Raw genomic sequence first — 27375 nt, 5'->3', positions numbered from 1 at the left:
GCCTCATCCGTGTCCTATCGCATCCGTGCCCCCCCCCCCAGCATCAGAGCGATGGTCTGCAGTGAGTTAAACCGGAGGCACCCGGACACGGTTTCCATGGCAACCCCTCCTGGCTCTAAGGCGGCGCTGAGTTAAAAATGATGTCAGATAATTGGAGAGTGCAGGGGAGTGCAGCCAGTGGGCTGACCCCGCGTGCCTTCTCTCTGCCGGGCTTTCGGGTGTGCGTGCGGGAGCTGAGGAGGCCACGTCACGGAGGGAGCAGGGGCTACGGGACAGTCTTGAGGGTCTGGGATGAGCAGGCCAGGCGAAGGACAGAAAGGCGGCTGGGAAGGCACGGGTCCCTCCGAAGCGCACAGCGGCGCAGCCTCAGGAGCCCCGTGACGCACGTGTCTCCAAACGAGGCTCCGAGCAACCAGAGCAAGCCCTTCCCTCCCTCCTCCATCCCAGCGTGGACGGCGGTGCCCTTGCTGGGGCGGGCGGACAAAGGGGCAGCCTGCCTGCTGGGCCGCTCCTGCCTGCCCTCTGCCCTGCACTCAGCCTGGGGGAGAAGACGCGAGGGGCGTGCCCGCCTACCCCTGGCAGCCGTGGGGTCCCCCACGATGCAGGCGCCCGACTCCAGTGCCCCGGATGGCTGAGAGCTGTGAGGACCTCACAGATTCTCAGAACGCGGTGGGGTCTGAGACGCGGAGGCCGAGGGCAGGACCCTCAGGGCTCTCAGACGACTGGGCAGGGGTGCCCGGGCCCTTCTCAGGCTCCACAGAGCTACAAAGCCGGGGCAGCTCGTGAGGCTACCCGGGTACTCTCGTGGCTTCTGTGGCCAATTGCAGCAAAGGCTCGTGATCCCGGGCCTTCGAGAGAGGCAAGCTGAGCTTAAATTCTAGCTGCATTGACTATTAGCTGTGGGGCTTTGGGTAAATAACATTTCTGGGCCTCAGTTTCCTCACCTGTAAAATGGAGCCAAACCAGGTCACCCCCGGGCTGGATGAGAACGTGCACGGGAGCACTGGACTCACGGACGGGCTCGGACTTTAGGGTCCGAGTCACAAGCCCTCTCCTCCCCTCAGTGGGCAGTGGAGGCGGAAGCGACACGAAGAGGGTGGGAAGGAGGTCTGGGCAGTCTCTGTCCTGTGTGACCTTGAGCAGATCTCTCACCCTCTCTGGGCTTCAGTTTACTGCATGAATTCTGTTAGATCTAAGGCCTCACAGCTGTATAAACAAAATGGCTCAGGAAGACTCCGCCTCCCCTCAGCCCCACATTTCATCTGGGAAAACATACGGACCGTGGCCCCGCAAACCACGCGCGGGGCTGCCCCCATCACTTGTGCCTCGTTCTCGACTCGGACTCACAACTGCCCGGACTCAGAGCCCAGGGGCAGCTCCTACCTGCGGCGACGGCCGTCCTGTTGTCCACGGTCACGGCTACGGCTGTGCTCACGGTCACCACCGTCGGCTTGCCTGCATTTTCTGGGGGGAGAATTGTCCAGTCACTTTCTCTGCGTCTGAGGAGGAGCTGGGGTGGCGGCGTGGGCTGGGAAGCCCGGTAAACAGCAGGCCAGGACGTGCCCTGAGCGAGCGAGGGGCTGCCCGGGAGGCTGCCTGCTGCCGCCACCTCGGGTCTTCGCGGAGCGCCTCGTACTTGCCTCCTGGGTGCCGGCTGCCGCCCACCTCTCCGTGCAGCTCCGAAGCTGCCAGGTCAGTGTGCGGTGGCCCCTGGCCGCCTGGACAGCGCCGCACCGTCAGGTCCCTGACGCTGCGGGTCCGCTCTGTCTCAGGGCCGCAAAGCTGTCTGCATGCGGCTGCCCCACTGGAGCTCGGGGACCCTGCGGGGACCCCCCCCCCAGGAGACTCGCGTGGCATCGAGGGGCCCTTTCGAGCAGGGGACGGGCTGCGCTCCCGGACGCGGTGCTGGCTGACCCTGCCTTGTCCTTCATCAGTTACATGAGTCAAGGTGACAATGACAGCCCCTTCGGTAAGCCAGACGCCGGGGCTGCGATCGGCACAGAAGGCCTGCTGGCATCTGACACGTCCGAGGCGCCCCGTGAATCCTGGGGGCCCGCGTGCCACTGCCCGGCTGGTCGCTGCACGTCTGGGACACAGCCAGGCTCCGGGACCTGCCTGGCGGTACCTCCCCATCTCTTAGGAGAGCCAGGCCGCCAGGCGCACAGTTCAGGTGGCAGCTTCAGCTCTGCATCAGCACAGAGCTTTCTGGCTCTGAGAGGCGCGGACGAGGACGTGCCCGCGGCTTCTGGATTTTACAGCCCCGGAAAAGGCACTCTTGTCTACGGATCGAGTGCTTCCCTAACAACCCCGAGAGAGGGGCACAGTTGTACCGCGCGCGCTTGTTAGAATGTCTTCACATCAAACGTCGCTTGAAACCAGCAGGTCGTGAGACTCTTAACAGTGTCCGTCGCAGTGAAACTTAAACCCACCACTGGTTTCTCGCATCTGCTCTTTTGCCAGGGTTACCCGTCCCACCTCGCTGGGACCAAGTATCTCACAGAAATCAGAAATTACTCCGATTCTAGGAACCGACACGATGTAAGGTCGTCCTTGGCTCCAGGAATTGGCCAGGACGCAGACACAAGAGACCACAAGAGCCGCAGAAGCTGGCTTCCCCGCCTTGCTTCTAGAAATATCTGGATGATCCTGATGGGGTGACCCCTGCACCGTTCCCGGCCGCAAGCTGCTTTCAGGACAGACCCGTTGTGTGTGCTCCACGGGCTCGGAGGACACACCCAAGCGAAGGTGTGGGGCGCTAACGATGCAGAGTCTCTGGGGACACCGGGGATCTCAGGGCCTGGGTCACCGGGCACCCCGGTGAATGAGCCAGCTACCAGGTGGTAGGGGGGCAGGCCCAGGGGCTGTTCCGGGAGGCAGGGCTTTGGATGCAGGGGCACCAGGCCTGAGCCGCCAGGGCTTCGCCGGGACTCTGCTCTGTGCTGGCAGGTTTCTCAGCACCGACTGCAAAAGGAGCTCCATGTGGGCTCGCCCACCGAGCCCGGGCGGAGGGCTGCAGTCAGCCTGGGCGGCCGGGCGGGCCCTCCCCTCCCCTCCCCTCCCCTCCCCTCCCCTCCCCTCCCCTCCCCTCCTCTCCCCTCCCCTCCCCTCCCCTCCCCTCCCCTCCCCTCCTCTCCCCTCCCCCTGCAGCCGGCCCTCCTCCTCCTCAGGGGTACAGCCCCTTACAATAGTCGGCTTCTCCCTTTGGGGAGGACGGGAGTGTGAAGGGTCCCCTTGCCTGGTGGTCCCCAGCCGCCCCCGCTCATCTCGCTCTCTACTCTCGCCCCCCACCCTCCCGCCCCTGCCCCAGAGTGCTCCCCGGCGACACTGTGGGCAGGAGGGAGCCCGTCACCGTGGTGGAGGGCAGGGCCTCACGCCAGAACCCCCGGGACCCCGTGGGGCCCTCCTGTCACGGGAAGGGGCCCCTCGCGGCGCGCCCCAGCACTCCCTCCCGCCTTACACACAGTGAAGTGCGGAGAGACCCCCCGGCAGCTCAGCTCGGGGAGGCTCCCATCGGGTGGCTTGAGGGTGGTTTCGGTGGCGGCGGTGGCAGGAGGCTATTGGCGGGCGGGCGGCCTGGAGGCAGGACAAGGCTTCACCCCAAGTCGGCTCCCGGCCGCCCTTGTCCCCACGTCTCCGCTCCTCACCCCCAACCGCGGCTCGCTCGGCCAGGACGACGAGGATACTTGCAGGCCCCCTCACCCCACGGTGCTGAGAGGTCAGGACCCCCAGACGTGACTCTTGGACCCTCTCTGGGCCCTGGTCACTTCAAGTGCGGATTGAGAGGGTGAGGCTTTGCAGCTCCAAGGTCCTTTCTGTCCTAAACGTTGTGTGGCTTTCTTGGCGCTCTGGTAAAGCCACTTACCGTTTCCTGTTCAGGTTATTTCTCAGAGTGGGGGCCAGGCTGGGAGATGGGGGCTCCAGCTCTGAGCCCCCCCGGCCCTCGGACTAGCAGGCCTGTGCCGGCTGGGTGCCTGAGGCCCAATCAGCCATCACCTCCCACCCTGCAGCCCCCGGAGGCCTGGCGGCCAGGAGGCGCCCTGTTATTACCAGGAGCTGCCGGGGAGCAGGCCAGGGCTCAGCCGCCCTCCTGGGATGTAGTCTGTTCCGGACAGTACAGCAGCCCCCCCCGGAATAAAGTCTGTTCCTTTCGTGGTTTGAGCAACTCTCAGAAACACTCAGCTGTTTGGAAATACAAGACTCTGTCCCCATGTCCTCCTATGCGCAATTCGGGCTGGAATCCCCCTCTTCCTGACCTTCGGGTCAAACCCCTTTCCTTTGTTAGGCTTGAACTTTTAAACTGCCTCGTTGATTGCGGGCCAGGGAATGAAATGCTCCACGCAGGGCGCGGTGGAGGCCAGCGGGGCGAGGGGACGCCGAGGTCGGGACGTTCGGTCCTGTGTCCCGTTGCGGTACAGGAGGAGGGATGCCCTGGCCCCCCGCCCCGGAGTCGGGGTGGAGATTACCTGGTCCCCCTGCCGAGTAGAGGTTGAAGACCATGCTGCCTGCAGGCTGTTCGGCGGCCTGGCGGTACCACAGAGGGAAGCGGTCCAGGGCGAAGCTGCTGGCCTCGTCCGCCGGCGTCAGGAGCCTCCTGCAAGGAGAAGGGTCTGGCACCTCCCCCCGATCCTGGGGCACGGTCTTCCCCGTCTCCTCGTTCCTACGAGGCCACCGTGGCTGGGCCGGGGGGGCGACTCCCCTCTGCCTTGGTGGGGTTGCAGCAGAAAAGATCAGCCCCTGAGTGGGTGCTGCTCCAGAGGACGCTCCCCAGCAATTCCTGCCTTTTCCGGAATCAAATACTGCTGCCTCCGAGGGTGCACCGTAGGAAGAGTGGAGGGCCTGTGTGATGAAGGAGCCTTTCCACCTCTCCGTGCACTCCCTGCCTGCGGGGTTTATTTCTTTGGGGTGCAGTCTAATGTTTCTTTGTCAGGCTGATTAGCACGTCTGCAGGAGGGGACTGTATAGTCATAGAGGGTCATAAATTCCCCCAAACGGTTACTGCAACAGCTACTGCCACAGGCAGTAGAGTCTCCTTTTGGGAGGCAGCTCTACCTTGCTAATCATGGTTTTACACTGCTGGGCTCAGCCCGCCGACAGAAGGGAGTGCTGGCCCAGGGCAGACGGGGAGGGGAGCGGGGAGAATTGGGTAGAGGGATTAAAAGAGTGACTGTGGATAAGCTGCAGGTGGAAAAGCGAGGTTTGATTCTGGGCGCGCGTGGCTCGGGGCTCTCAGAAGCCCACCTGCCTGGCTGCGCCGTCCGGGGCTGCAAGGACGCCAGGGCCCAGGCAAGGGGAACCCCCGGAGGTGTGCCGTGCACGCGCGGCCGTTCGTGGGGCTGGTGCATGACTCGGGGGGGGGTCTGTCTGTACCGACTTCCCTCCTCCGTTCTTGGAAGCCTTTTGGAGAGGGGGCAGGGGTATCCGAGGCCCTCCCCTCACACAGCCCGGTGCGGTCCCCGGTCCAACCTGGGCCGCAGGAAGATGTGGATGTGCGTTTTTCCTACTGGGGGAGGAAGTCTAAGGGGACGAGAATGATGAGCTTGGGGAGGAAAGTTCCCAGGTGGCTCGAGGCCTTCGGGCGAGTCTGCAGTCCTCGCCCTGGGTCCGGTCCACCTGGGTCACCTGCCGTGTCTCTCACTGGCAGAGCGAGGGCTGGCCAGGCGGATGCTCCCTGGGTTGCCACCTCTCAGGGAGGGAGTGGGGAGGAGGAGGGCCACTTCACGCCTCCTCCTAGAAGCCTCTGCTTCCTGGAACTGGCGAGTCTGTCTCAGAGTCAGTGAGGAAGACCCCCCCCCCCCGGATGGCACCCTCCTGGGGCCGTGGTTGGGCGGGAGGCGAGGACACCGGGGTCAGGTCTGCGCAGGAGACCTCTTGGCTGTTCCCCCGGGTGTCCGGCGGGCCCACCTACTTGAGTCTCATGGTCTGCCGTGTGGCAGGTAGCTGCGCTCCCCCGCCCGCAGCATGCTCCCCGGGCACCCCCTCTGCTCCAGTGCCGGGTGGGACACCCTGGCGGGCTGGTCCCGGTGGCTCTGCCACGAGCGGGGCTTCCCGGCCTCAGCACCGCTGATGTTTTGGGCCCGGCAACCGCTGGGGGCCGGCCGGTGCACAGCGGGCTCTGCAGCAGCACCCCTGGCCTCTACCCACTGGATGCCAGCAGCAACCCCCTGCCCTCCCCCAGCTGTGACGTCCAGAACCGTCTCCAGGGTGGGGGTGCAGAATCACCCCCATCTGAGCATTTCGGGCTTGGGGGAGGGGAAAGTTGCCGACAAAGGACGCGCGCGGCCGGAAGATTCAGCCTGTCGCTCAGAGATCTGTCCCGGCGGCGGGAAGACCGCGTCTGCTTCCCCTCTTGGGAGCGAATGGGGATGAGCCCAGGAGGGGACCAAGCCTGGCTGGAAGGGGCGCTTCTCCGGCTGTGCCGCTCTGCAAACCCGAACCCCTCATGCCCCCCGTACTCCTGGAGCCCAGCACAGGCCTGCCCGCAAACCACAGGGGCGCCCCAGGGACCCCGCTGCCTGGCTCCCGGCAGGACTCACTTGTCAGAGACCTTCTCGGAGCCCACGAACAGGCTGCTTCTGACGAGGCCGGCCCGGGTGCCCAGGAAGGCCATGTCCACCACACGCTGGGACTCACTGCGGGCACACAGAGCGGAAGTCACCGCCGCGGGCCCGGGGAGGAGAGACGGGGGCACTGGGGGGGCTGCAGGCCTCTCCCAGCGCCGGGCCCTCCCACTGGGGTGGGTGCGGGCAGGGGGGTTGGTGTCTCGGGGGGACGCTGCACGCCGGCCGTCCGCCGTGAGCACCCCCGGGCCGCACCTGCCCCCGTTCGTGGGTCCCCTGGGCCTCTGCCCCTCTGCGTGCACGCAGCGTTGCGGGGCATTAGCTCCGGAAGACAGAGGGAACCCGGGAAGAGAGACTTTGTCCCGGGACCTTAAGGAAAGTAGCTCCTTGTGACCAGCACACACTTAGTACCTTGCCATGTGAGGCCCTTTTCAAATGTTTGCCTTATTCCTGAGACGGGGAAGGAGAAGGCTGTCCACATCCACCAAGAGGGGTCTGGGGAGACCTCACGCCTTTGCCAACAAGACTTGGGGGAGCCCGCGGGCTGGGGGACGCTGACCCTTCCCGCGGCCCACCCGGCAGAGTCACCTTTTCGGAACCTTCAACCTTACCGAGGTATAAGGGACATAAAGCTGTAAGATGGTTGAAGCGTACATTATGGCGATTTGATGCAGGTACCGTTGTGAGAGGGGTCCCTCCGTCGCGGCTGCGCGCGGGTGCACACGGCGCGTGCGTGTGAGCGCTTGAGTTCTACTCCCTTGGCTCATCTCAGCTCCACGATCCAGTGTCCCGACTAGAATCACCACCCTCAGGCCCTACTCACTTTACAGCTGCAAGTCCGTGGCCGTCACCGGCCTCTCCCCGTGTATCCCACCGCCAGCCCCCAAACCGTTTCTCTACTTCACGTTTCTACGAGCTACACTTTTCATTTTTAGACCTCACGTATAAGCGACAGCGCACAGCATTCACCTTTTTCTGTCTGACTTATTTCACTTAATAGGATGCCCTCTAGGTTCACCCGTGTTGTTGCAAATGGCAGGATTTTCTTCTTTTTCAAGGCTGAGTAATATTCCATTGAATATACACACCACACCTTCTTTATCCATTCGTCCATCAGTGGACACTTGGGTTGTTTCCATGTCTTGGCTACTGTGAATAAGGCTGCAGTGAACAGGAGGGTGCAGATATCTCTTCCATAGTCTGCTTTTGTTTTCTTTGGATAAGCACCCAGAAGTGGGATTGCTGGGTCGTGGGATAGTTCTATTTTTAATTTTTTAAGGAACCTCCATACTGTTTTCCATGGTGTCAAAATCAGTTTACGTTCCCACCGGCAGTGCACAAGTGTTCCCCTTTCTCCACATCCTTGCCAGCACTTGTCATTGCTTGTCTTTTTGATAATAGTCATTCCAACAGGTATAAGGTGACATCTCACTGTGTTTTTTTAATTTTTTAAAATTTTTGGCCATGTTGGGTCTTCGTTGCTGCGCGCAGGCTTTCTCTAGTCGTGGTGAGCGGGGGCTACTCTTTGTCGCGGTGCACGGGCTTCTCTTGCTGAGGAGCACAGGCTCTAGGTGTGCGGGATTCAGTAGTTGTGGCACGCGGGCTCAGTGGTTGTGGCGCACGGGCTTAGCTGCTCCACGGCATGTGGGATCTTCCCGGACCAGGGCTCAAACCTGTGTCCCCTGCGTTGGCAGGCGGATTCTGAACCACTGTGCCACCAGGGAAGCCCCCTTGGTTTCTTCTTTATTCTATTTATACTTGACTAAAGAAAAACTTCTCCTCAATATCTGTTTATCCTGAGGCATAATTTGTAAGAAGAGGCAGGATCAAGAATTGTGTCTCTGTTTCTCCACCAGTTTGTACAAGTATGAATTGGTTTCCTAACATCTTCCAAAGGTGACCAAGAAGATTTTTCCTTCAGTGTTACTTTGAACACAGGATTTTAGCACGTTTAATGCGCTCTGACTGCTGTTGTTACAGTGGTGCTGCTCTGGCTGCCCCTCGTCTGGCCGGTGGCAGCCCCGTCAGCGCGGCTCTGACGTCCTGCTGGCAAAACCTCCTTAGTCTTTGGTGACTTGCTCCTGGGATGACAAGGTGCCCCCAGCTCATTCTCTCCACCCCTCGAGCCTGACCTGGAATCAGACACCTCTCCAGGGATCACTGACTCATTTTAGTGAGATCTTCTTAACGTGGACATTGGAAGTCCACAAGCTGGGTCTGTGGTGCTCACTGAGGTTGGTCCTTTCAGTGGACGAGGATCCCCTCTTTGTTGCTTTCAGGGAAAATACATGAGTTCATCGATATTTCCAACTCATGTTTAGGGTCCCATCTAAACTTCTTTGATTTAAAAAATTTGCACCTCTTTTCTCGTTTGTTGAAAATCTTGTTCCTAATGACATTAACAATACTATGTGCTCTGTCTATCCGTGTAGTTTGAGAATAAAATTGCCAATAAATATAGTTTCTAGAAATGTGCTTATGGAACACAGTTCTTTAAGACTTTATTTGTTCAGTGTTTACAGTTCTGTGTTTCCAAGTCCCTTGAAAGAAGTCCTTGATGTGTGGTTATTGCACGAGCTTGATACACAGCCAGGTTTATTTGTTTCGTTTGCTTTCAGATTTTTAGAGCTTATTTCTTAAAATTTAATTTTGTTTTATAATGGTATAAAGCATTTACATGGTTCCAAAGTCAAATACGCAAAATAAGGCATATCCAGAAGTCTGTTTCTGTCTCCATATCCGTCTGTTCCTTCACTCTTCCTACAAGTAACCTTTTTTGTTTACTTGTTTATTTTTCCATTAAAATATGTAGATATATATGCACATACGTATATATGTTTATATACGGGTAAGTAACAATGAAGACATATTTGCATTTTCTCTTTTAGATAAACAGCAGGGTATTATCATACACAATTTTCTCCGTTGCCGAGACCTTCCATGGCGATATATATAGTTCTCAGTTTTCAAGGCTACATCGTATTCCATTAGGTGGATCCACCAGGCTTTATTTAACTAGGCTCCTGCTGATGGACATTTAGGTTATTTCCATCTTTTACTGTTACAAGCAGTGCTGTCACGAGCAGCTCACGTGTATGTCTTCCGGATTCATTCCCAGGAGCAGGGTCGTTGGCCAGAGTGTAAATGCATATGTCACTTTGGTAGATACCGTCAGATCCCCCTCCGCAGGCTTTGAAACATTTTGCCTTCCCACCAACAGAGCACAAGAGCGTCTGATTCCTCAGTCCACCTTCAACTTGCAATCCTTTTATTATGAGCCGGATTGAGCGCTTTTTCATACAACTGAGGACTATTAGCTGCATGAAGTCTCTGAACTGTCTCTTGGTCGTTTTCCCTGGAAGCGGTTGGTCTTTCACTTCTCTATTGTTGAAGTTATCTATCACGAATATATAATATAGGGGCAGTCACTTTTTCTTTGTTTTTTTAAGTTGCCAACATTTTTCCAGTTTGTCCTTTCTCTTTTCACCTTGCTCATGTTTGTATTTATTTATTTTTTTTGCCACATAAGCATTTTATGTTGTTAAATTCATCAGTCATTCCCTTATTGCTTCTGAATTCTAAGCCATCGTTGGGAAAGCTTTCCCCACTCCTAGATTGTAGAGCAACTGGCTCATGTTTTCTTCTAGCGCTTATATGGTTTCATTTTCTACGTTTAACTCTCTGAGTCACGTGGACTTCATCCAGGTATGTACGGCGTGAGGAAAGCATACAGCATTATCGCTGTGCAGACGGCTCTCAAACCGCTTAGTATTACGTAGTCCATCTTTCCCTCCCTGGTCTGACACGATGCCCTTGTCATACACGCAATTTCCACGTGCATTTAGATGAATTTGTGGATTTTCTTTTCCATTCCCTGGGTCTGCCCGTCTATTCCTGTGTCAAAACCACACTTCCTAAATTGCAGAGGTTCTGTACCGTTTTACTATTTTGTGGGACCAGCTTCCTTTGTTGCTTTTCTTTTCCAGCATTTTCCTGGCTGTTCTTGCCTGTTCTTCTGAATGCACTTCACACTTGCCTATGTTCTCTTCTAGGAGTTTCATGATTTCAGGTCTTACATTAAAGTCTTTAATCCATTTAGGCTGATTTTTGTGTATGGTGTGAGACAGGGGTCTAGTTTCTTTTCTTTCTTTCTTTTTTTTGCATATGGCTGTCCGGTTTTCCTGACACCATGTATTAAAGAGACTATCCTTTCTCCAGTGTATATTCTTTGCTCCTTTGTCAAACAGTAGCTGTCCACATATGTGTGGGTTTATTTCTCTGCTCTCAGTTCTGTTCCATTGATCTGTGTCTCTGTTTTTCTGCCAGTACCATGCTGTTTTGGTGACCCCAGGTCATCTTTCCTGAAATATTCTTTCCCTGCTCAAGAATATGTGTTCCTCAATGTTTCCCAACATTAAAAAGACCAGCTAATTTCTGAACTTGGAAAGATAAAGATTGTGTCTTCTCTCCAAACCTAGTGAGCCAGCCCCCACTGTAGAGGGCAGGACAGTACAGGGGCCAAGAGTCTGGACCCTGGAAACAGGCTGCCTGGTTTTGACTCCAGCTTGGCCACTTATGAGGCAGGTGACCTTGGGCAGATTACTTATCTCATTCTGCCTTGGCTTCCTCATTGGTAAAGTGGGGCTAATGACAGGACCTATATTGTAGGGTTGTTGTGAGGATCAAAAGGCTTAGTGTACACTAAGTACTTGGAACAGTGCCTGGCTCTCTGTATTCTTCATTCTTTAGTTTTATTTAATTTTGAATAGATAATACAGTCACATGGCTCAAATTGGTATCAAAAAGTTATATAGTGAAAAGCGTCCCTCCGTCCCTGTTTCAGTTACCCATTCTTCTAACCAGAAGCAACCAGTGAGAACTGTTTCCTGTATAGCCTTCCACAGATATTTTATACATACACACCCCTCTATATTATGTTTCTCCCCCTTTAATAGAAATGGTAGCCTACCACCAGGCACTGTTCTGCATCTTGCTTTTTAAACAGGTGTTTGTCCCTATAAGACTCTGTCGGTGTTTCCACGAGGACAGCACGAGGAGAGGTCTGACGTCATCCTGACGTCGAAGTTGACTCTTACTGCTCAGGAACAGGTGTGGCCCCTGCACCCTTCACCTCGTTAGTACCTTACACCCTCCTGGCACTCACATGCGCACACATGCTCACACGCTCACGTCCATTCATCTCTTCTTTCCCCCTTCCTGCTAAACACCAGAGCCCCGGGTAAAGAAGAGCAGAGGGGAGAGAGGAAACCCACGGGGCTAGGACTCACGTTTGTACCTCATGGGGCCTCGACCTTCCCCGCTGGAAACGAGGCCCCAGTCGGCTTGAACCCCTCTCTCCGGGCCCCTTGGCTAATGGGCTCTCACAGCCGGAGCCCGGCCCCAAGGGAGGGGTTCTGGGAACTGGGCCACAGGGTGTGGGCTGGGTGGTCCCTGGGAAGGGAGGGGGCAGCAGCGGGGGCCTCGTGGAAGCTTTGCTGAGTCCCTGCTGTCCCGGGGCTGTCACTGCCACACCCTCCCATCCTCCTCTCAGGACAGAGGACACAGGGGGAGGCCCCGCCTCAGCCCAGGGACCCCAGGGGCGGGACCCTCAGCCCCACCCGAACGTACTCAGAGGTGTTGAGGGACAGTGCCGTCCAGTGCGCCTCCATGGGGGCCGTCACCACCGCGTCAAACAGCAGCTCCTGCAATAGTTCCTCGTCACCTGGGGCAAAATACGGAGACCACCCTCTTACTCCCACTGTGGCCGGGAGCTCAGCTCACCCCCACCCAGGGGCCCTGAGCTTCAGGCACGAGACGTGCTTCGAGCCGGAGGAGGTCAGCTCAGGGGGCCAGGAGGCCGCGTCCTCAGCCTCCACCGTGTGGGCAGAAGCAAGGGACTGGAGGGCCTTTCCAGCTCTCGGGCTGCCTGAAACCAGGAGGCCAGCCGCCCTCCCCTCCCCTCCCCTCCCCTCCCCTCCCCTCCCTCCGTCTCGCCACCGGGCTCCGTGCCCACGCCTCCCCCGGCGCCTAAACCTGCCTCGGGGCCTGTGCACACCGTGGTCCGGATGCTCCGCCCCCTACTTGCGTGGGCGGCCCCTCCTTTTCCCTCCGCCTCTCTAACGCGATTCTTCACGTTCACCGCGGTGAAATCCGCACAGCACACACCCGACCGATGGCATGCAGTCCGGGCATTTACCCTCGCACAGGGGCGGGTGGCCCTCACCTCCACGGCACAGCGTTTTCGTGACCCCCGAGGAGATCCGCTCGGTGGCTCCCTTCTGTCCTCAGCGGCAGCGACGCCTCCTGACGAGGGCCCCCCGACCACGGCTAGGGCAGCCCCCTCTCCCCCTGTGGCACCTACTCACCCCCTGCGTCGACACACGTGCCGCCTCCCCGTTACCTGTCTTCTGCCCCAGAGCGCAGGCCCCGTGAGCACGGGGGCCTGGCCGGTGGGTCACTGGTCGCTTCACCGCCCCTCTGCCCCCCCAGGCCCGGCGCAGACTTGTGGGTGGAATGAATGAATGAATGAATGAATGAATGAATGAGGCCTCGTCAGGCCGGCACGGGAAGCGGGGTCTTCTCCCGGGTGGGACACTGACGGGACAGGATGGCCCGTGCCCCCTTCCAAAGAGGAAGAAGAGGGACTGCGTGGAGGGTTGTGGCCCTGTGACTCCCCAGCTGCATTAGTGCAGGGACTTGGGGTCACCTGGGAACCCGGCTCAGGAAACACTCAACAGACACAGCGTCCAAGAGATGAGGTGTTGAGGGAGCAGAGCGTCGGCTACTGGCTGCGGGTGGGGAAGGGCCTGCCAGCACCCTTCGCTGTGGGGGCCTTAACAGTGCCTGGCTGACAGAGGCTTAAAGAGACCCCGCTCCCTGCCGTGGGGACACACCTGTGGCCCTGCAGGTCCCAGAGCTCTCAGTCACCGGCATGGCCCCAGTGAGGCTGGCTCTGTCCCCTCCTTTGGGGACTCCCTGTTCTCCCTAAGCCATCGCGAGGTCTGCAAATGGGGCACCTCTTCCCGCCCAGCCCACTGTCCCCACAGAGTCCCGAGCTTCGGGGCCGCAGGGACACCCACACTCCAGGGCTGGGTCCTGCCTGGTCAGGAAGCGGACCACGGCCTCCAGCTGGCTCAGCTTGCGGTGCTCGGGGTCGATGTCCGTGACGCAGTAGATCCTGGAACCCACGGAGCGCGTTACCCGGAGTCCACACCCTGCTCTGCGTCCCCCCACCCCCCCCGAACCCCCGTCCTCACCAGTCGCTGGCCAGGCTCAGGTCCGGGTGAAGCAGGTCGTGCAGGCCTGAAAGCAAAGTCCACGCTCACCCGCTGCTCAGAGTTTGTGTACCGAGCGCTCTAGAAGCAGCGTCGGGGAAGGGCCGGGCCGGGTCCCGCCTTGTTCTGGGGCAGAGCAGAATCTCAGCCCACAGGACGGCTGGGGCAGCGCAGAGCCCGCCGTCGTCACTGTCACGTTGCTTCCGAAACGCTTTCCTTCCCGCTGCCTCCTGCACCCGCCCGATGGGATCGCCCTCAGGGAGACCTCGGCCTCCCCTGTGCCGAGCCGAGCCGCGGGGCCCCGCGCGTCTGCCGACCGACTGAGCGGACTGGCGCCCAGAGACAAGCCGGTGCTCAGTTAAGCTCTGTTAACGGCAGGAAAGGACGGTGGACGTGCCGAGGGCCTCTGTGGAGTCACTGGACATGGTGCCGGACAGACAGACACAGGCGGACAGCTCAGGGGCGACGGCCCTCCCCACTGGAAGCCCCTGGACGCCTGGTGGGTCTCACCACAGAGAGGGTGAGGGATGTACCCTCTGTCCTGCAGTGGGGACATCTGGGCACGTCTGGGAAGAGGGAGAGACGAAGAGGAAGGAAGAAGGAGGCCCAGCGAGTTTGGCTGTTGGGGGGACAGTAGGAGACACAGGGAAGGACGGTGTCCTGGCATCATGGACACGAGCCGAGACAGGAGCCCGGGGGAGGCTCCTCCTGGGACAGCCCTGGCAAAGCGACCGCAGATGCGTCTGGGTGGCCTGGGGTCGGGGGGGGGGGCAGCACAGCCCACGGCGGACCCTGGAGCTTCGGGCGAGGAGAGATGAAAAGGGGCCGCAGGTCACGGAAGCTCTTTAGCAGCGGCAGTGTCCAGTTTGCACTTATAGGAAGATCCCTCTGGAGAATTTGAGGGAAGGAAGGCCTGCGGGTGTGGTTTCCAGGAGAGATTGAGATCCGGGTGGAGGGAGGGCTTCCCTGGTGGCGCAGCGGTTGAGAGTCCGCCTGCCGATGCAGGGGATGCGGGTTCGTGCCCCGGTCCGGGAAGATCCCACACGCCGCGGAGCGGCTGGGCCCGTGAGCCATGGCCGCTGCGCCTGCGCGTCCGGAGCCTGTGCTCCGCAAAGGGAGAGGCCACGGCGGTGAGAGGCCCGCGTACCGCAAAAAACAAACAAACAAAAAAAAGAGAGAGAACTACACGGATGGAGGGGAAAGACGGGCGCTGGGATGATTCAGGGGTCGGAAATGGAAGAACAGACAGAATGTGAGGTTCAGGGCTGTGGCCGCTTCGTCCAAGGACCTCCTGACACGTCCCAGGGCCCACGTGGGTTTTGTCCTCGCGGGGCACCCAGGCAGCCGCAGGTCCAGGGCGGGTCGGGGTGGAGGGCCTCTCTCCCACCCTCGTGCAACGCCCCTCCGCCCATCCCCATTCACATCCCACAGGCTCCCTGTTACGGGTGGAATTGCGTCCCCCAAAGACGTGTGAAGGGTCAACCCCAGTCCCTGTGGACGTGACCTTATCTGGAAATAGGATCATGGCACATGTAACCAAGATGAGGTCACTGGTGTCCTGATAAGAAGGGAAAATTGAGACGCGCCAAGGGAGAAGCCGTGTGATGACGGAGGCAGAGGTGGGGGAGTGGCGGCTGCGAGCCCAGGGCCAGCGAGAGCTGGGGGGGCCAGGAGGGACCCTGCCCTGGCGGCGCCGGGTGGAGCAGGGCTCCCAGAACAGAGAAGCCGGCCAGTTTTGGGGGGCAGCCCCAGCGAACGGCTACGGAGTTGCCCACTCAGCCTCCCAGGCCTCTTCTTTCCCTCTGGATGGTCTGACAGGTACCCCCCCCCCCGCCCCACCCCGTCCAGCAAGGCCGTCCAGAATCTGACTGCCTGTCCGGCAGGTCTTAGACTCTGCGGGTTGTGGCGACTGTCCAGCGGACCCTGCGGGCCCTGGGACCTGGGACCCCAGGCCCCTCTGGCCACGGAGCCCCGCCCGCAGGGCCCCTGCAGGGATGGCTGCGCCCCGTGTTCCCGGAGAAGCCAGCTTTCCTCCGAACTGTCTGCCAGTACTGGGCGCCGGCCGACCCACCTTCTTCCACAGACGTGCTCCCCAGGAGGACGTACTCGCCGTGGCCGCGGGACAGCACCACTCCCAGACTGTTAGCGGAGTGAAGGACACCGGTTCACCACCCGCTGGTGCCCGGCCCCGCCCAGCCCCTTGTCCTCTGACCTCCCGAGCCCCCCACACCCAGACGGGGCGCACGGCCAGAGCCCTCCCGCCCTGGCCCCCGGCGTCCCCCCCAAAACCCAGGCAGCACTTCTGTTCTGTCATCAGCCTTTCTCCTGGGAAGGACCCTGGACACGACAGGACAAGGGCCCCCTCCGCTCTCGTTTTGTCAGATTCACCCTGGACCTATCGGAGCCCCCAGGGATGGGGAGGGGTCTCTGTGTCCCACGCGTCCCGCAGTCGAGAGGCCCTTCCTGCCTGGAGAATCCCACCATGCCTTCGGCAGGAAGAGCATCGTTTCTGAGCCTTGGCCGGATACCTGAACCACTTGAGTTGGGGGGCTTTACAGGGTACGAGCGCCCGGGCCCACCCCGGGAATTCCAAGCGAGGCAAGAAGGAGGGCCTGGACGCCGGCAATGTTACAAGGACCCACGGGTGCTCCAGGAGCAGTCAGGGCTGGGAACCACCCTTCACTGAGAAATGGGTAATTCAGGGAGAAGCGCCATTTGTTCCCAAAACTGTATGATACTAGAGTGAATACTTATATGGTGGGAGGGGACCTGAGAGATCCTCAAATCCCATCTTCACTTTACAAATGCTTATGATTGCATTGCCTTAAACCTCTAGGTAGATCATGTCATTTAATCCACCCAGTCCCGCCAAAAGACACCTATTGTTACCCCTGCTTTACAGATGAGGAACCTACAGCCCAGAGGTGAAGAAACTTGACTAAGTCACACAGCCTGTGAGTGGTGCGACTGGGATTCCAACCCAGGCAGTTTAGCTCCAGGCCCTGCACATGGGGCTATGCTGCATACCATGCGGCCCTGGCAAAGCAGGTGCAGACCTCAGAATGCAGACCTGAGTCTTTTTCTGTTACCACAAAATTGCCAACTATCTGTAAATAAGTCCACCCCCAGACCTGAAAGTCCCTCCTGAGCTGTTGGCTTTCACGTCGCACCCATCCCTCCCCTGCAAACAAGACCCGGCCCCTCACCTGAAAGGCGTGTCACTGATGTCTGTGAAGAAGTAGTCGTTGGTCAGGAAAAGAACTCGCTTCTGAAAGAAGCACCAGGAAAGGTGCTTGCTGGGGAGGGGGCGCCAACCAGCCCTCCCATCCCTACCCCCCCGGCCCCTCCCTCTCTCCCTCCCTCCCACCCCCTCCCCTCCCTCCCCCCCACCCCCCCCCTCCCTCCCTCCTCCCCCCCACCCCTCCCCTCCCTCCCTCCTCCCCCCTCCCTCCTTCCCTCCCTGCCCCCCGCCCACCCCCTCCCTCCCTCCCACCTGACGCCTGGTGCTCCTCCACCACCTCTCACATCCCCCCAAGCCCGCCCCCTCACATCTCCTCTCGGTGACGCAGAGCCCCTCCCGGCCGCACGCCGCAGCCCCTGACGGAGTGCCTGACTGCAGGGCCACGGGCCAGACCTGCGTTGTCCCACATGGGGCCACAGGCCACCGCATGTGCGACTCAGGAATAGAAGTTTCAAACTTGAGTAAATGTCAGTTAACTCGAGAGCCTGGGTGGCTGGCAGTCCCTGCGCTGGGCAGTCACTGTGGTCCAGGTGGGACCGGAGAAGGCTGCCGGCTGGAGCTCACGCCTGTACAAGCCACCTGCACGCCCCGCCTACAGCCACCCCGGCTCTGGAGTCCAGACCCCTCAGGCCCCGGTGCCCTGGACAGCTGCTCTTTCCTTTCAAAGCTGCCATTTTTAGGTTTAGTTGAGTTTGCACAAGTCAGGGCATGGGGAGGGGTCACAGTGGCTAAGGACGGGCAAGGGCATCAGACAGACCTGGTCTAAGCCGAGCCGGCCACTCGCGGGCCGTGTGCGCTCGGGTAAGTGACTTCACCCGGCCATCGCAGTTCTTGCTTGTAAGTCAGGAGTAACGAGAGCATCCCCCGCAGAGGCCACTGCGAGGTGGTGAGGACGTTTTTGGCGGGCCGGTGCGGGAAGAGCGGGGTTCACTCCGGGCTCCGAAGCCCTGCGGGCTGTGCCGTCCGCCGACACAGCGGGTGCTTCTGGGAGAGCTACACGCTGTACTGCGCTCGGGAGCTGTTCTTATCCGCTTCACCTCTTTCTGGCTTTTTTACTTCCACGTTGGAAACTGGAGTCAGATGATGCAGGGAACGTGGCGGGAGAAGGTGACAAAAGGTTTTGCTTCTACGGGAGACCAGCTGTGGACCAAACCCAAAAGATCAGTTCCCAGCGCGGGCCTCATCCTCCGTGACGGCCTCCTGCCCCCGCTGCTTCGGGCAGACCTTCTCGCAGTTGGGGGCGGCCCTGGGAGCTATGGGGCAGCTGGGGCCCAGCGAGGCTGGAGGTGGGCTCCAAGGGCGGCTGGCCCGAGTCTGGAACCGGGGAGCATTTAAAAACTGTTTGCATCCTCTCTCTCTTTATTTTTGATGGAAGAAAAGGGTGAAATGCACACCCGTCTAAGAGTGTCGCTCCAGTCGTTTGACAAAGGCTCGCACAGCCGCGTCGTTGCCTCGGTGGTGGAGACGCAGAGCGCTTGCGTCCCCGCAATCTCATTGCTTCCTCCGCTTTCAGCCCCCGCACCCCCCACGGGCGCGCTCTGTTCTGAGCCCCATCCCCGCAGGTTAGGTGCCCCTGTTTCCGCGTCACACGTCCTCCTGGGTTGGTTTCTTCTGCTCAACGTGATGTCCTTAAGACCCATCCGTGCTGCTGTGGCAGCAGTGCGTTCCTTCCCTCTGCCAAGTAGTAAGTGCTCCAGGGAGGACACACCACGGTTCGCTTCCATGTTCACCCCTGGGGGGTCATCTGTGGTGTTTCCAGTTTGGGGCTATTATGACTAGAGCTGCTGTGAACGTTCTTCTTGTGGACATGTGTTTTCATTTCTCTTGGTAGATACCAGGAATGGAGTCGCTGGGTCATATGGTGAACTATGTTTGCCGTTATAAAACACCGCCAATTTCCCAAAGTTATGTTATTGTACGTTCACTGGCAATGTGCGAGTTCCAGTTTCTGCACCTCTTTGCCAGGACGGGGTGTTCCCAGTCCTTTGAAGTTTGGCCATCACAGAGGGTATGAGAGTAGTTTTAATCTGCATCTTCCTGATGACGAAAGTCGCTGAGCATCTTTTTCTGTGGGCTTGTGGGTCGTGTCTGTTTCCTCATTCGTGAAGTGTCTGCTCAAGTATTTTGCCCATTTTTGCTGGGTTGTTGGTCTTTTTGTTAATGATTTGGAGAAGTTCTTTATAGTCTGGACACAGTCTGTGCCTTGCTCTTTCATTTTCTTCATTGTGCCTTTCGATGAAGTTCAATTTATCAAATGTTATTTAATGTTTAGTGCTTTTGGTGTTCTGCCTAAGAAATCTTTGCATAACCTCAGCTGGTGAAGACTTTCAGTTACATTTTCTTGTAGGAGGCTTACAGTTTTAGCGTTTACATTGAGAGCTACAGTGCATCTCAAATATTTTTGTGTACGGTGTGAGTGTGTCTCAACGTTTATTTTTTTCATACATTTATTCAGTTGTTCCAGCACCATTTGTTGAAAAGAGTTTCCTTTCTACGTTGATTTGCCAAAGTGTCTTTACTGAAAATCTACTGATGACACGTGAGTTTATTTCTGGAGTCTCTATTCCATTCCATCAATCCATTTGTCTATTCGTATGTCAATACCATTCTGCTTGGTTACTGCAGCTTTGCAGTAAATTTTGAAATCAGGTAGTGTGAATCATCCACATTTGTTCTTTTTCTCAAGACAGTTTTGACCATTTTAGGTCCTTTGCATATTCATATAAATTTTAGAATCACCGTCTTCTGTGTCTAGAAGAAGTCTGTTCAACTTTTTATTGGGATTGTGTTGGATCTATAGATCAATTTGGGGAGAATGGACATCTTAGAAGTATTGATCTTACAACCCACACGCATGGTTATATCTTTCTATTTACCTAATTTTTTTCTTGGACATGTTTTCTGCAGTGTTATGTGGTTTTCAACGTAGAGGTTGCATATGTCTTTGTTAAATTGATTCCTAAGTATTTTATATTGTTGGATGCTATTGAAGTGGGAACTTAAAAATAATTTCACTTTCCAAACGTTTGCTCCTATATATAAAAACACAATTGATTTTTATAATATTGACTTTGTATTCCGTGAACTTGCTCAATTACCTATTAGTTCCAGCAGTGGTTTTGCAGATTCTTGGGATTTTCTATGTAAACAATCATCTTACTCTGAACAAAGAGAGTTTTCCTTCTTCCTTTCTGATTTTGGTGCCTTTTATTTTGTTTCTTTGCCTTATTGCAGAGGTGGGTCCTGGAAGGTCCAGTGCAGTGTTGACAGAAGTGGTGGAACCAGACACCCATACCCTGTTCACAGCCTTAGGGAGAAAGTGTTCAATCTTCCATCATTAAAAGTGAGCTTTGGGGCTTCCCTGGTGGTGCAGTGGTTGAGAATCCGCCTGCCGATGCAGGGGACACGGGTTCGTGCCCTGGTCCGGGAGGATCCCACATGCTGCGGAGCGGCTGGGCCCGTGAGCCATGGCCGCTGAGCCTGCGCGTCCGGAGCCTGTGCTCCGCAACGGGAGAAGCCACAACAGTGAGAGGCCCGCGTACCACCAAAAAAAAAAAAAAAAAAAAAAGTGAGCTTTTTCACAGATGCCTTTTATCAGATTGAGGAAGTTTCCTTCTGTTCCCAGTTAAATGTTGTCAGACGCGCTTTCAGAATCGACTGGGATGTGGCCACGCGGTGTTCCCCGTTAATCTGCTCCTGTAAAGGGGGGGGAACCTCCACTGCGGGCGGTTGTTGCCGTGTATCTTACAAGTTACAAACCCTACAGTACAGTGTCAACATTTGTGCTTTAAGCAGTTGTCTTCTTGAGAAGTTAAAAAGTGAATGAAGTTTTAACTTCACTTTCCAGTGCATTTCCTTGTGCTGATCTGAGTTTCCATCTGCGTCATTTTCCTTCTGCCTGAAGAATTCCTCAAGCATTTCTCCTAGTGATGAACCCTCATCTCTTTTATCTGAATCTGTCTTTATTTCACCTCTTTTTGGAAGGATATTTCCTCTATAGGAGGAAATTTGGGTTCACAGTTTTCTCGTTTGGTTTTTAAAAACATTACGTTGTTGTTTTTGATGAGAAGTCAGCCATCGTTCGTACTATTGTTTTCCCCTAGCTTTTAAATAAGATTTTCCCAGGAATCCCCTGGTGGCGCAGTGGTTAGGAATCCGCCTGTCAATGGAAGGGACACAGGTTCGAGCCCTGGCCCGGGAAGATCCCACATGCCGCGGAGCAACTAAGCCCGTGCGCCACAACTACTGAGCCTGCGCTCTAGAGCCCGCGTGTCACAACTACTGAAGCCCGCGCACCTAGAGCCTGTGGTCAGCAACGAGAGAGGCCACCACAGTGAGAAGCCCACGCACCACAACGAAGAGCAGCTCCCGCTCGCCACAACTAGAGAAAAGCTCGCGCGCAGCAACGAAGACACAACGTAGCCAAAAATAAATAAATAAGTAAATAAATTTATTTATTTATTTTTATTTTTTTATTATTATTATTTTTTCTTTTGTGGTATGCGGACCTCTCACTGTTGTGGCCTCTCCCGTTGCGGAGCACAGGCTCCAGACGCGCAGGCCCAGTGGCCATGGCTCACGGGCCCAGCTGCTCCACGACATGTGGGATCTTCCCGGACCGGGGCACGAACCCGCGCCCCCTGCATCGGCAGGCAGACTCTCAACCACTGTGTCACCAGGGAAGCCCAATAAATTTATTTTTAAAAAAGATTTTCCCTTATCTTTGATTCACAGCAGGTAGACTATGGTGTGTTTAGGTGTGGATTTTTTTTTTTTTAATTCTGCTTGGTTTTGCTGAGAATCTTGCATCTATTGGTTGATGTTTTTCACTAAACTCAGGACATTTGGGGCATTCGTTTTTCAAATACTTTTTTCTGTTCCATCCCTTCTCCTTCCTTCTGGGACTCTCAGGACATATGTTCAACCTCTTGATATTACCCCACAGGTAAACGAGGAATAATTTTTAAAAAACTTTTCTTTCCGTTCTTTCCATTGGATAATTTCTATTTGTCTGCATGTTCACTGTCCTCTTCCCCTCCAATCTGCTGTTAATTCCATCCTGTAGAAACTTCCTTTCAGGTGTTGTACTCTTCAGGTTTAGAATTTCCACTTGCTTCTTGTGCTGGTTTTACACTGTGCCAAATCAGCTAAGCTGGAATTACGTGTTTTTCAGACTCACTTCCCTGTATGGTTCCAAATGAGGGCTGGCCAGATGAGGAGTCTGCATGAGATCTGTAAGGGAGGGCAAAGCCGCGGCCGTGTCCCACACCGAGGCGGGCACAGCACACTGGGCCCCGCGGCAGCTCACTCTACTCTGCTGGCTTCCCTTCTTGGGACGGGCAACTGCCACTGGACCTCGTCCTTCGGCCTCTCTGAGATCTGAGCCAGCGAGCGTGCAGGCCCGGGTAAAGGGCACGAGCTCCTTCTGAAGGCCTCACATCCTTGTGGCTGGAGACAGTGAGAGACAGACGCTGGTTTCAGTTCGTCCTCACGGGTCCCACTTTGCTCTTGCTTTTCTCCCACATCTCGTCCAGTTTTCCTTCCCAATCGCTGGCCCTGCCAACCTACGATGACTTCAAGCTCACGACTAGAGGCGGAGACACCTGCCTTCTGCAGACACTTTTACCAGCTCCCACCATTTCATTAGGTCTATATCCCCTACAGATACAACCCTATATTCATATCACTTGTAGTGGTTCTGCTTCTTTGATTGAGTCCTAAACATTTCTCTGCTGAGATTCTCCATCTGTTCACTCATGATGACCATCTTTTCCTTTAATTCCTTGTGCATATTTATCATATCTGCTTGAAAGTCCTTCTTCTCATTTCAATAGCTGGGTCATCTATGGATCGCATATAAGACTGCCTTTTTTCTTAACCCTTTGGTAAGAGAGGAAACACCATCTTGTTTCCTCATGTGTCTGATAACTTCTGTCTGCTGGCTACTGTGCAGAAATGGTTGCAGATGCTCCGTCTTCCTCCAGGGAGTGCTGATTTCTACTTTACTCAGCAGATAAGTGACTGGCTGGCCACCTCGAGCTTGCAGAGACTTGGATTGCATTTTCGCTAGGGTGGGTCTGTTTCAACTTTGTCTTTGGGTCTAGGGTGAGTCCCCTGGTCTGGGGTGTGGCTCTTCTGTGCTTTCAAAGGAAATTCTGAGGTGTTCACTGAGCCTCTTCACCCTGGTGCGACTCCCAGTTTTCCCCACGAGCGCAGGAAGCAGTGAAGTCCCTGCTCTGACTTTCAGCTCTCCAGCCGTTGCCTAGAGTCTCCCTGGAGATGTGCAGCTTCGAGGTCCGTCGGGAATTTGAGAAGAACGTGCTTACATAGGTTAGGGCCAGCCCACCCGTGGGACCCTCATTTCCGGGGTGTCTCCCCTCATTTTAGGACACTCTGGGAGCCGAGTTCCGTTCTCTGACACTTCGAGATGATAACAACAGATTTCTGCTGGAATGCTAGCTGTTCCATTCCAAATGGACTGGGGTATATGCCCTTTGGGGAAAGAGCCGTATAAGCGTACATCTCACCCAGTGTACGTCTCTTGATTCAAGGGTTGAAGTCTCTTTAGCTCTGTTTCTGACTGCTTTGGGTCACTTTCAAGTGTCTGTGAATGTTTGTGTGTGTTTTTATATTTTGTCCAGATTTCTAATTATCCACGGGAAGGTTAGTCTAATGCAAGCTACTCCCTTATGGCTAGAATCAGAGCTTCGAGGTCCTCTTTGAAGGATGAAGCAAAAGGAAGCCAGAAGGGGGGGCGGCTCCTGAATCCCGTTAACAGGAAGAGAGCTGGAGAGGTTTGGGAGATGGGAGTAAAGTAAAGAGGTGTCAGACAATCTCCTCCTTTAATAGACTGCCTCCCTTTGCTGGAAAAAGAGAGAGACAGAGAGAGAGAGAGGGAGGGAGGGAGGGAGAGAGAGTGTGTGTGTGTGTGTGTGTGTGTGTGAGGTGGGGGTGCCCCAGAGCACTTTAACCCCATTTCCCTGAAGCCAGCGCACGGGGGTTAGAAGGCAGTGGAGGAACGTGGGGTGAAGCTGCCCTCCGAGCCTTGCGAGCTGCTGGCAGGTGTGTGGACACACGCGCCTGAGTGAGCAGGGCTTTGGAACAACCCAGAGGCTGGTAAAGACACTACGTCTGCCTGCCTCTCTCCCTCCCCCGCTGCTAATTATCTGCTCCAAACTGTCAAAACAACGTAAGAATGAGCAAAAGGGTCCCTAGGATCCTTTGTTTGTCTGGTTTGTTCTTCTAAACGTTTCCCAGGATAGCTGACGAGAGTGTTACTGCTGGCTCAGAAATCACGACACACCTGCTGCTGGTGCACATTTTGGGGCAAACAGCCTCTACTACCAAAGCAGCAGAGAGGAGGCCTGCGGGCCAAAGTGGGCTCCTCACAAGTCGCAGACCCTAGATGTGGGGCCAGATTGTGTTTCTGACGTTTTTGGAATTAGTTGCACACATCGGACAGCATTGATTGCCAGCCGAATCCTTCCCAGGGGCCCACGCTCTGCGGCCTGCCCTGGCTCCCAGGCTCCCCGGCACTGAGGCCTGTCTGCTTCTCTCATTTACATTCCTGAACTCGGCTTAGCTTATCTGGCCCCGCAGGTTTTTGAGTCTGTGTGTCCTGCTCCAGTCGTGCCGGGCTGCTACCACCGTCCTCAGTAGCACCACCGTAGCTGCCTGTCTGGAGTTTAGGGGAGATGGAGAAAGGTCTGAATTAATCCCTGGGAGATAAGGATGCGTGCAAAATCCCCTGGAGAAAATGACCAAGCAGGTTATGGCCTCTGCCAGCGAAGTGTCCCGCCTACACGGGCAGGCACAGCAGCTTCCGGGCATGTGAGGAAAGAGGAACGACTGATTAAAGAGGGCTCAGTCGTGACGTAAGGGGTGGAGGGAGAGGAGAAGACAGTGAATTTAAAGATGGGACAGAAAGGCATCTCTTAAGAGACTCGGGAAATCTTTAAGTCTGGAGAGTGAGTGAAGAAGTCGGGGCCTGTCCTACAGGAAGGCCTTGCACGGCCGCAGTCGGGGGTGTGTGGTCAGAATCAGACCCAAACACACAGGCTTGGAAACTGATCATCTACGTCAGGGGTCCCCAACCCCTGCGCCGCAGACCAGGACCGGTCCGTGGCCTGTTGGGAACCGGGCTGCACTCTGCACTCTGTGGTGAGTGAGCGAAGCTTCACCTGCAGCACCCCTCGCGCCCCATCGCTCGCGTCACCGCCTGAACCATCCTCCTCCCGTCCCGATCCGGGGAAAAATTGTCTTCCACGAAACCGGTCCCTGGCGTACAAAAGGTCGGGGACCGCTGGTCTACGTCACCCTGGGCAAGTTTTTGCTTTCTGCGTTTCCTCGTCGGTAAAATGGGGATAGGGCAGGACGTACATCACAGGGTTGTGGGAAGTGAGTGAAGGCTTATGACGTGCTTAGCGCAGCTCCTAACAAACGTGAGCTGGCATCGTCACGGTGACTCGCTGCAGCAGAGGTGAGGCGTGAGCACGATGTGCCGGGAGGCGTCCGCCACGGTCACGGCCACGGTCAGCAAGCGCCACCCTATTCCTTCATGTCAGAGCACCACGTGCCAGGAAGCCTTTGCCAAATTGCACATTTTACCTGGACGGTTTATCAACGGCAATGAGCACATTTTGAAGGGATGGACAGCAGTTTCAGGAGACGTTCGGACTGCCTGGATCCGGTTAGGACCACCCCGCGGTCGCTTTGAGAAGCGTGAGGGCCGCACGAGGACGCAGCACCGGGAGCAAAGAATGGAGCACGAACCACAGCCCTTCCTGAGCTGGTCTGAGTTAGACCTCTCGCCCTGTGCGTGGAACTCACACTGTAGCCTGGAGACAGGTCCCACCCGGTGTGCTCTGGCAGTGCCGGGTGGGTGCAAGCTCCCCGGTGCCCGTGAGCAGGAGTCCGGGTGGGATAAGGGTGGAGGCGCGTGGAAGAAGCCTCTGCCTTTTCGGAGCAAGAGAAGGGCCTGCTGGGCCTGGTGGGACATCAGGGCTGTTGCCCAGCCTGCCCGAGGGAGGCCCCTCTCAGCCCGGAGCTTATCAACAGCAGGCGGATGCCACAGAGATGAGACGTGTCCCAGTGGAAACCAGCGCACGCATCTAAAAGGAATGCAGAGCTGCTTTCCTTCCCGGCGCCCTCCTGTTGGGTTTCCACGGAGGTCCGTGTTTGTGGAAGGACTTGGGTCTAATTGTCGCTAGCCGTGCCCGCGTCCTCTCCGCAGGGGCCGACGGGTAGCGTGCGGGGATGCGGGGGTGGCCGCGAGGGAGGAGGCGACAGCTGCAGATATGTCAAGGGACGAAGCCCTGTCAGTGCAAACGCAGCGGGAGCTTCTCAACGAGAAGAGGAGGTGGTCTTTTGTAAGCGACGTGCGGGTCTGTGGGGACAGGTCTGGCATCGCTGAGGGGACCTGTCCTCATTATCTGTGGCTGCCGTGGGTGGAAATCGCTCTATGGAGCAGCAATTATTTTCAACCTCTTCCATATAACATGTTTTACCAGAGCCGCTAACAATTGGCAAAATTAACTGTCACTTTCCCCCTTTCCACCGTCAACAACACAAGGGCCAGATGGCAGGCAGCGTGCAGGGCAGCAGGAAGGCTTGCGAAGGGCTGGGCTGCCTACTGCCTCGCTCTGCGGCCCCGAGGACCAGGCCCTGGAGAGCGGTCGCTCCCCGGCCGGCGCTCCGTGGGGCCGATGCCCGCTGGGCCGGGCCCCCCACCAGGGCCCTCCAGGCTCCAGCATGCCCTCAAGGCTTTAGCTCGAATTCAGCCAGGTCCTTTGTCACCACCGCCAACCCCAGTTACCCACGACGCCGCGTCCTGGGAGCAGAGCCCAGCCTTTGCCCCGAGCGCCTTACCCCTCTGTCCAGCGGAACCTTCACGTCCATGGAGAGAGACCCCGTCTCCCTGTTGATCATGGCTGTTCTCAGCTTCAGGGGGAAAGAGAATAGACTTAGCGATAGAATCAATAGTAGAACCTCGGCTCACACCGGATCGTGGAGGCGCTGGGCCCTGGCTTGGAGGTGACCCCGGGGGACATGCTGCATTTTCCCCTCTCTCCTGCAAGCAGGGTACAGGTGGGAACATAGACCTGCCGCCAGGCTCCCTTTAGCTGGAATTCTGGAATCCACTCACAGGACGCCCCCACTGGGCTGATGGGCGAGAGAACACAGCGGCCGAGCCCCGAGACACAAGTTTTCCAACGCCCAGGCCAGCCTAAAACGCCCTCACGCCCAAACTCCGCGGCCCACAGACGCGTGCGCCTTCAGCGCCAGGGGAAGGGGCCGATCCCTC

The 27375-nt window shown here is 56.8% G+C and overlaps 1 protein-coding gene across 1 annotated transcript in view; it reads right to left on the bottom strand.

The window, feature by feature from the left end:
• Positions 1-27375, bottom strand: part of CACNA2D4 (calcium voltage-gated channel auxiliary subunit alpha2delta 4) — an 81478-nt gene that overhangs the window by 29514 nt on the left and 24589 nt on the right. The window contains exons 19-27 of the mRNA XM_059081448.2: positions 26940-27011; positions 17038-17099; positions 15903-15970; positions 13814-13859; positions 13637-13734; positions 12186-12279; positions 6534-6629; positions 4464-4591; positions 1384-1464 (exon numbers count right to left, since the gene is read on the bottom strand). Coding sequence (XP_058937431.1) covers positions 1384-1464; positions 4464-4591; positions 6534-6629; positions 12186-12279; positions 13637-13734; positions 13814-13859; positions 15903-15970; positions 17038-17099; positions 26940-27011 — 745 coding nt within the window. The remainder of the gene's footprint in view (positions 1-1383; positions 1465-4463; positions 4592-6533; positions 6630-12185; positions 12280-13636; positions 13735-13813; positions 13860-15902; positions 15971-17037; positions 17100-26939; positions 27012-27375) is intronic.

Source organism: Kogia breviceps, chromosome 12, assembly GCF_026419965.1.
Source record: "Kogia breviceps isolate mKogBre1 chromosome 12, mKogBre1 haplotype 1, whole genome shotgun sequence".
Lineage (NCBI taxonomy): Eukaryota > Metazoa > Chordata > Mammalia > Artiodactyla > Physeteridae > Kogia > Kogia breviceps.
The sequence above is the reverse complement of the archived record's forward strand: the minus strand, read 5'-3'. Positions and strand labels throughout refer to the sequence as shown.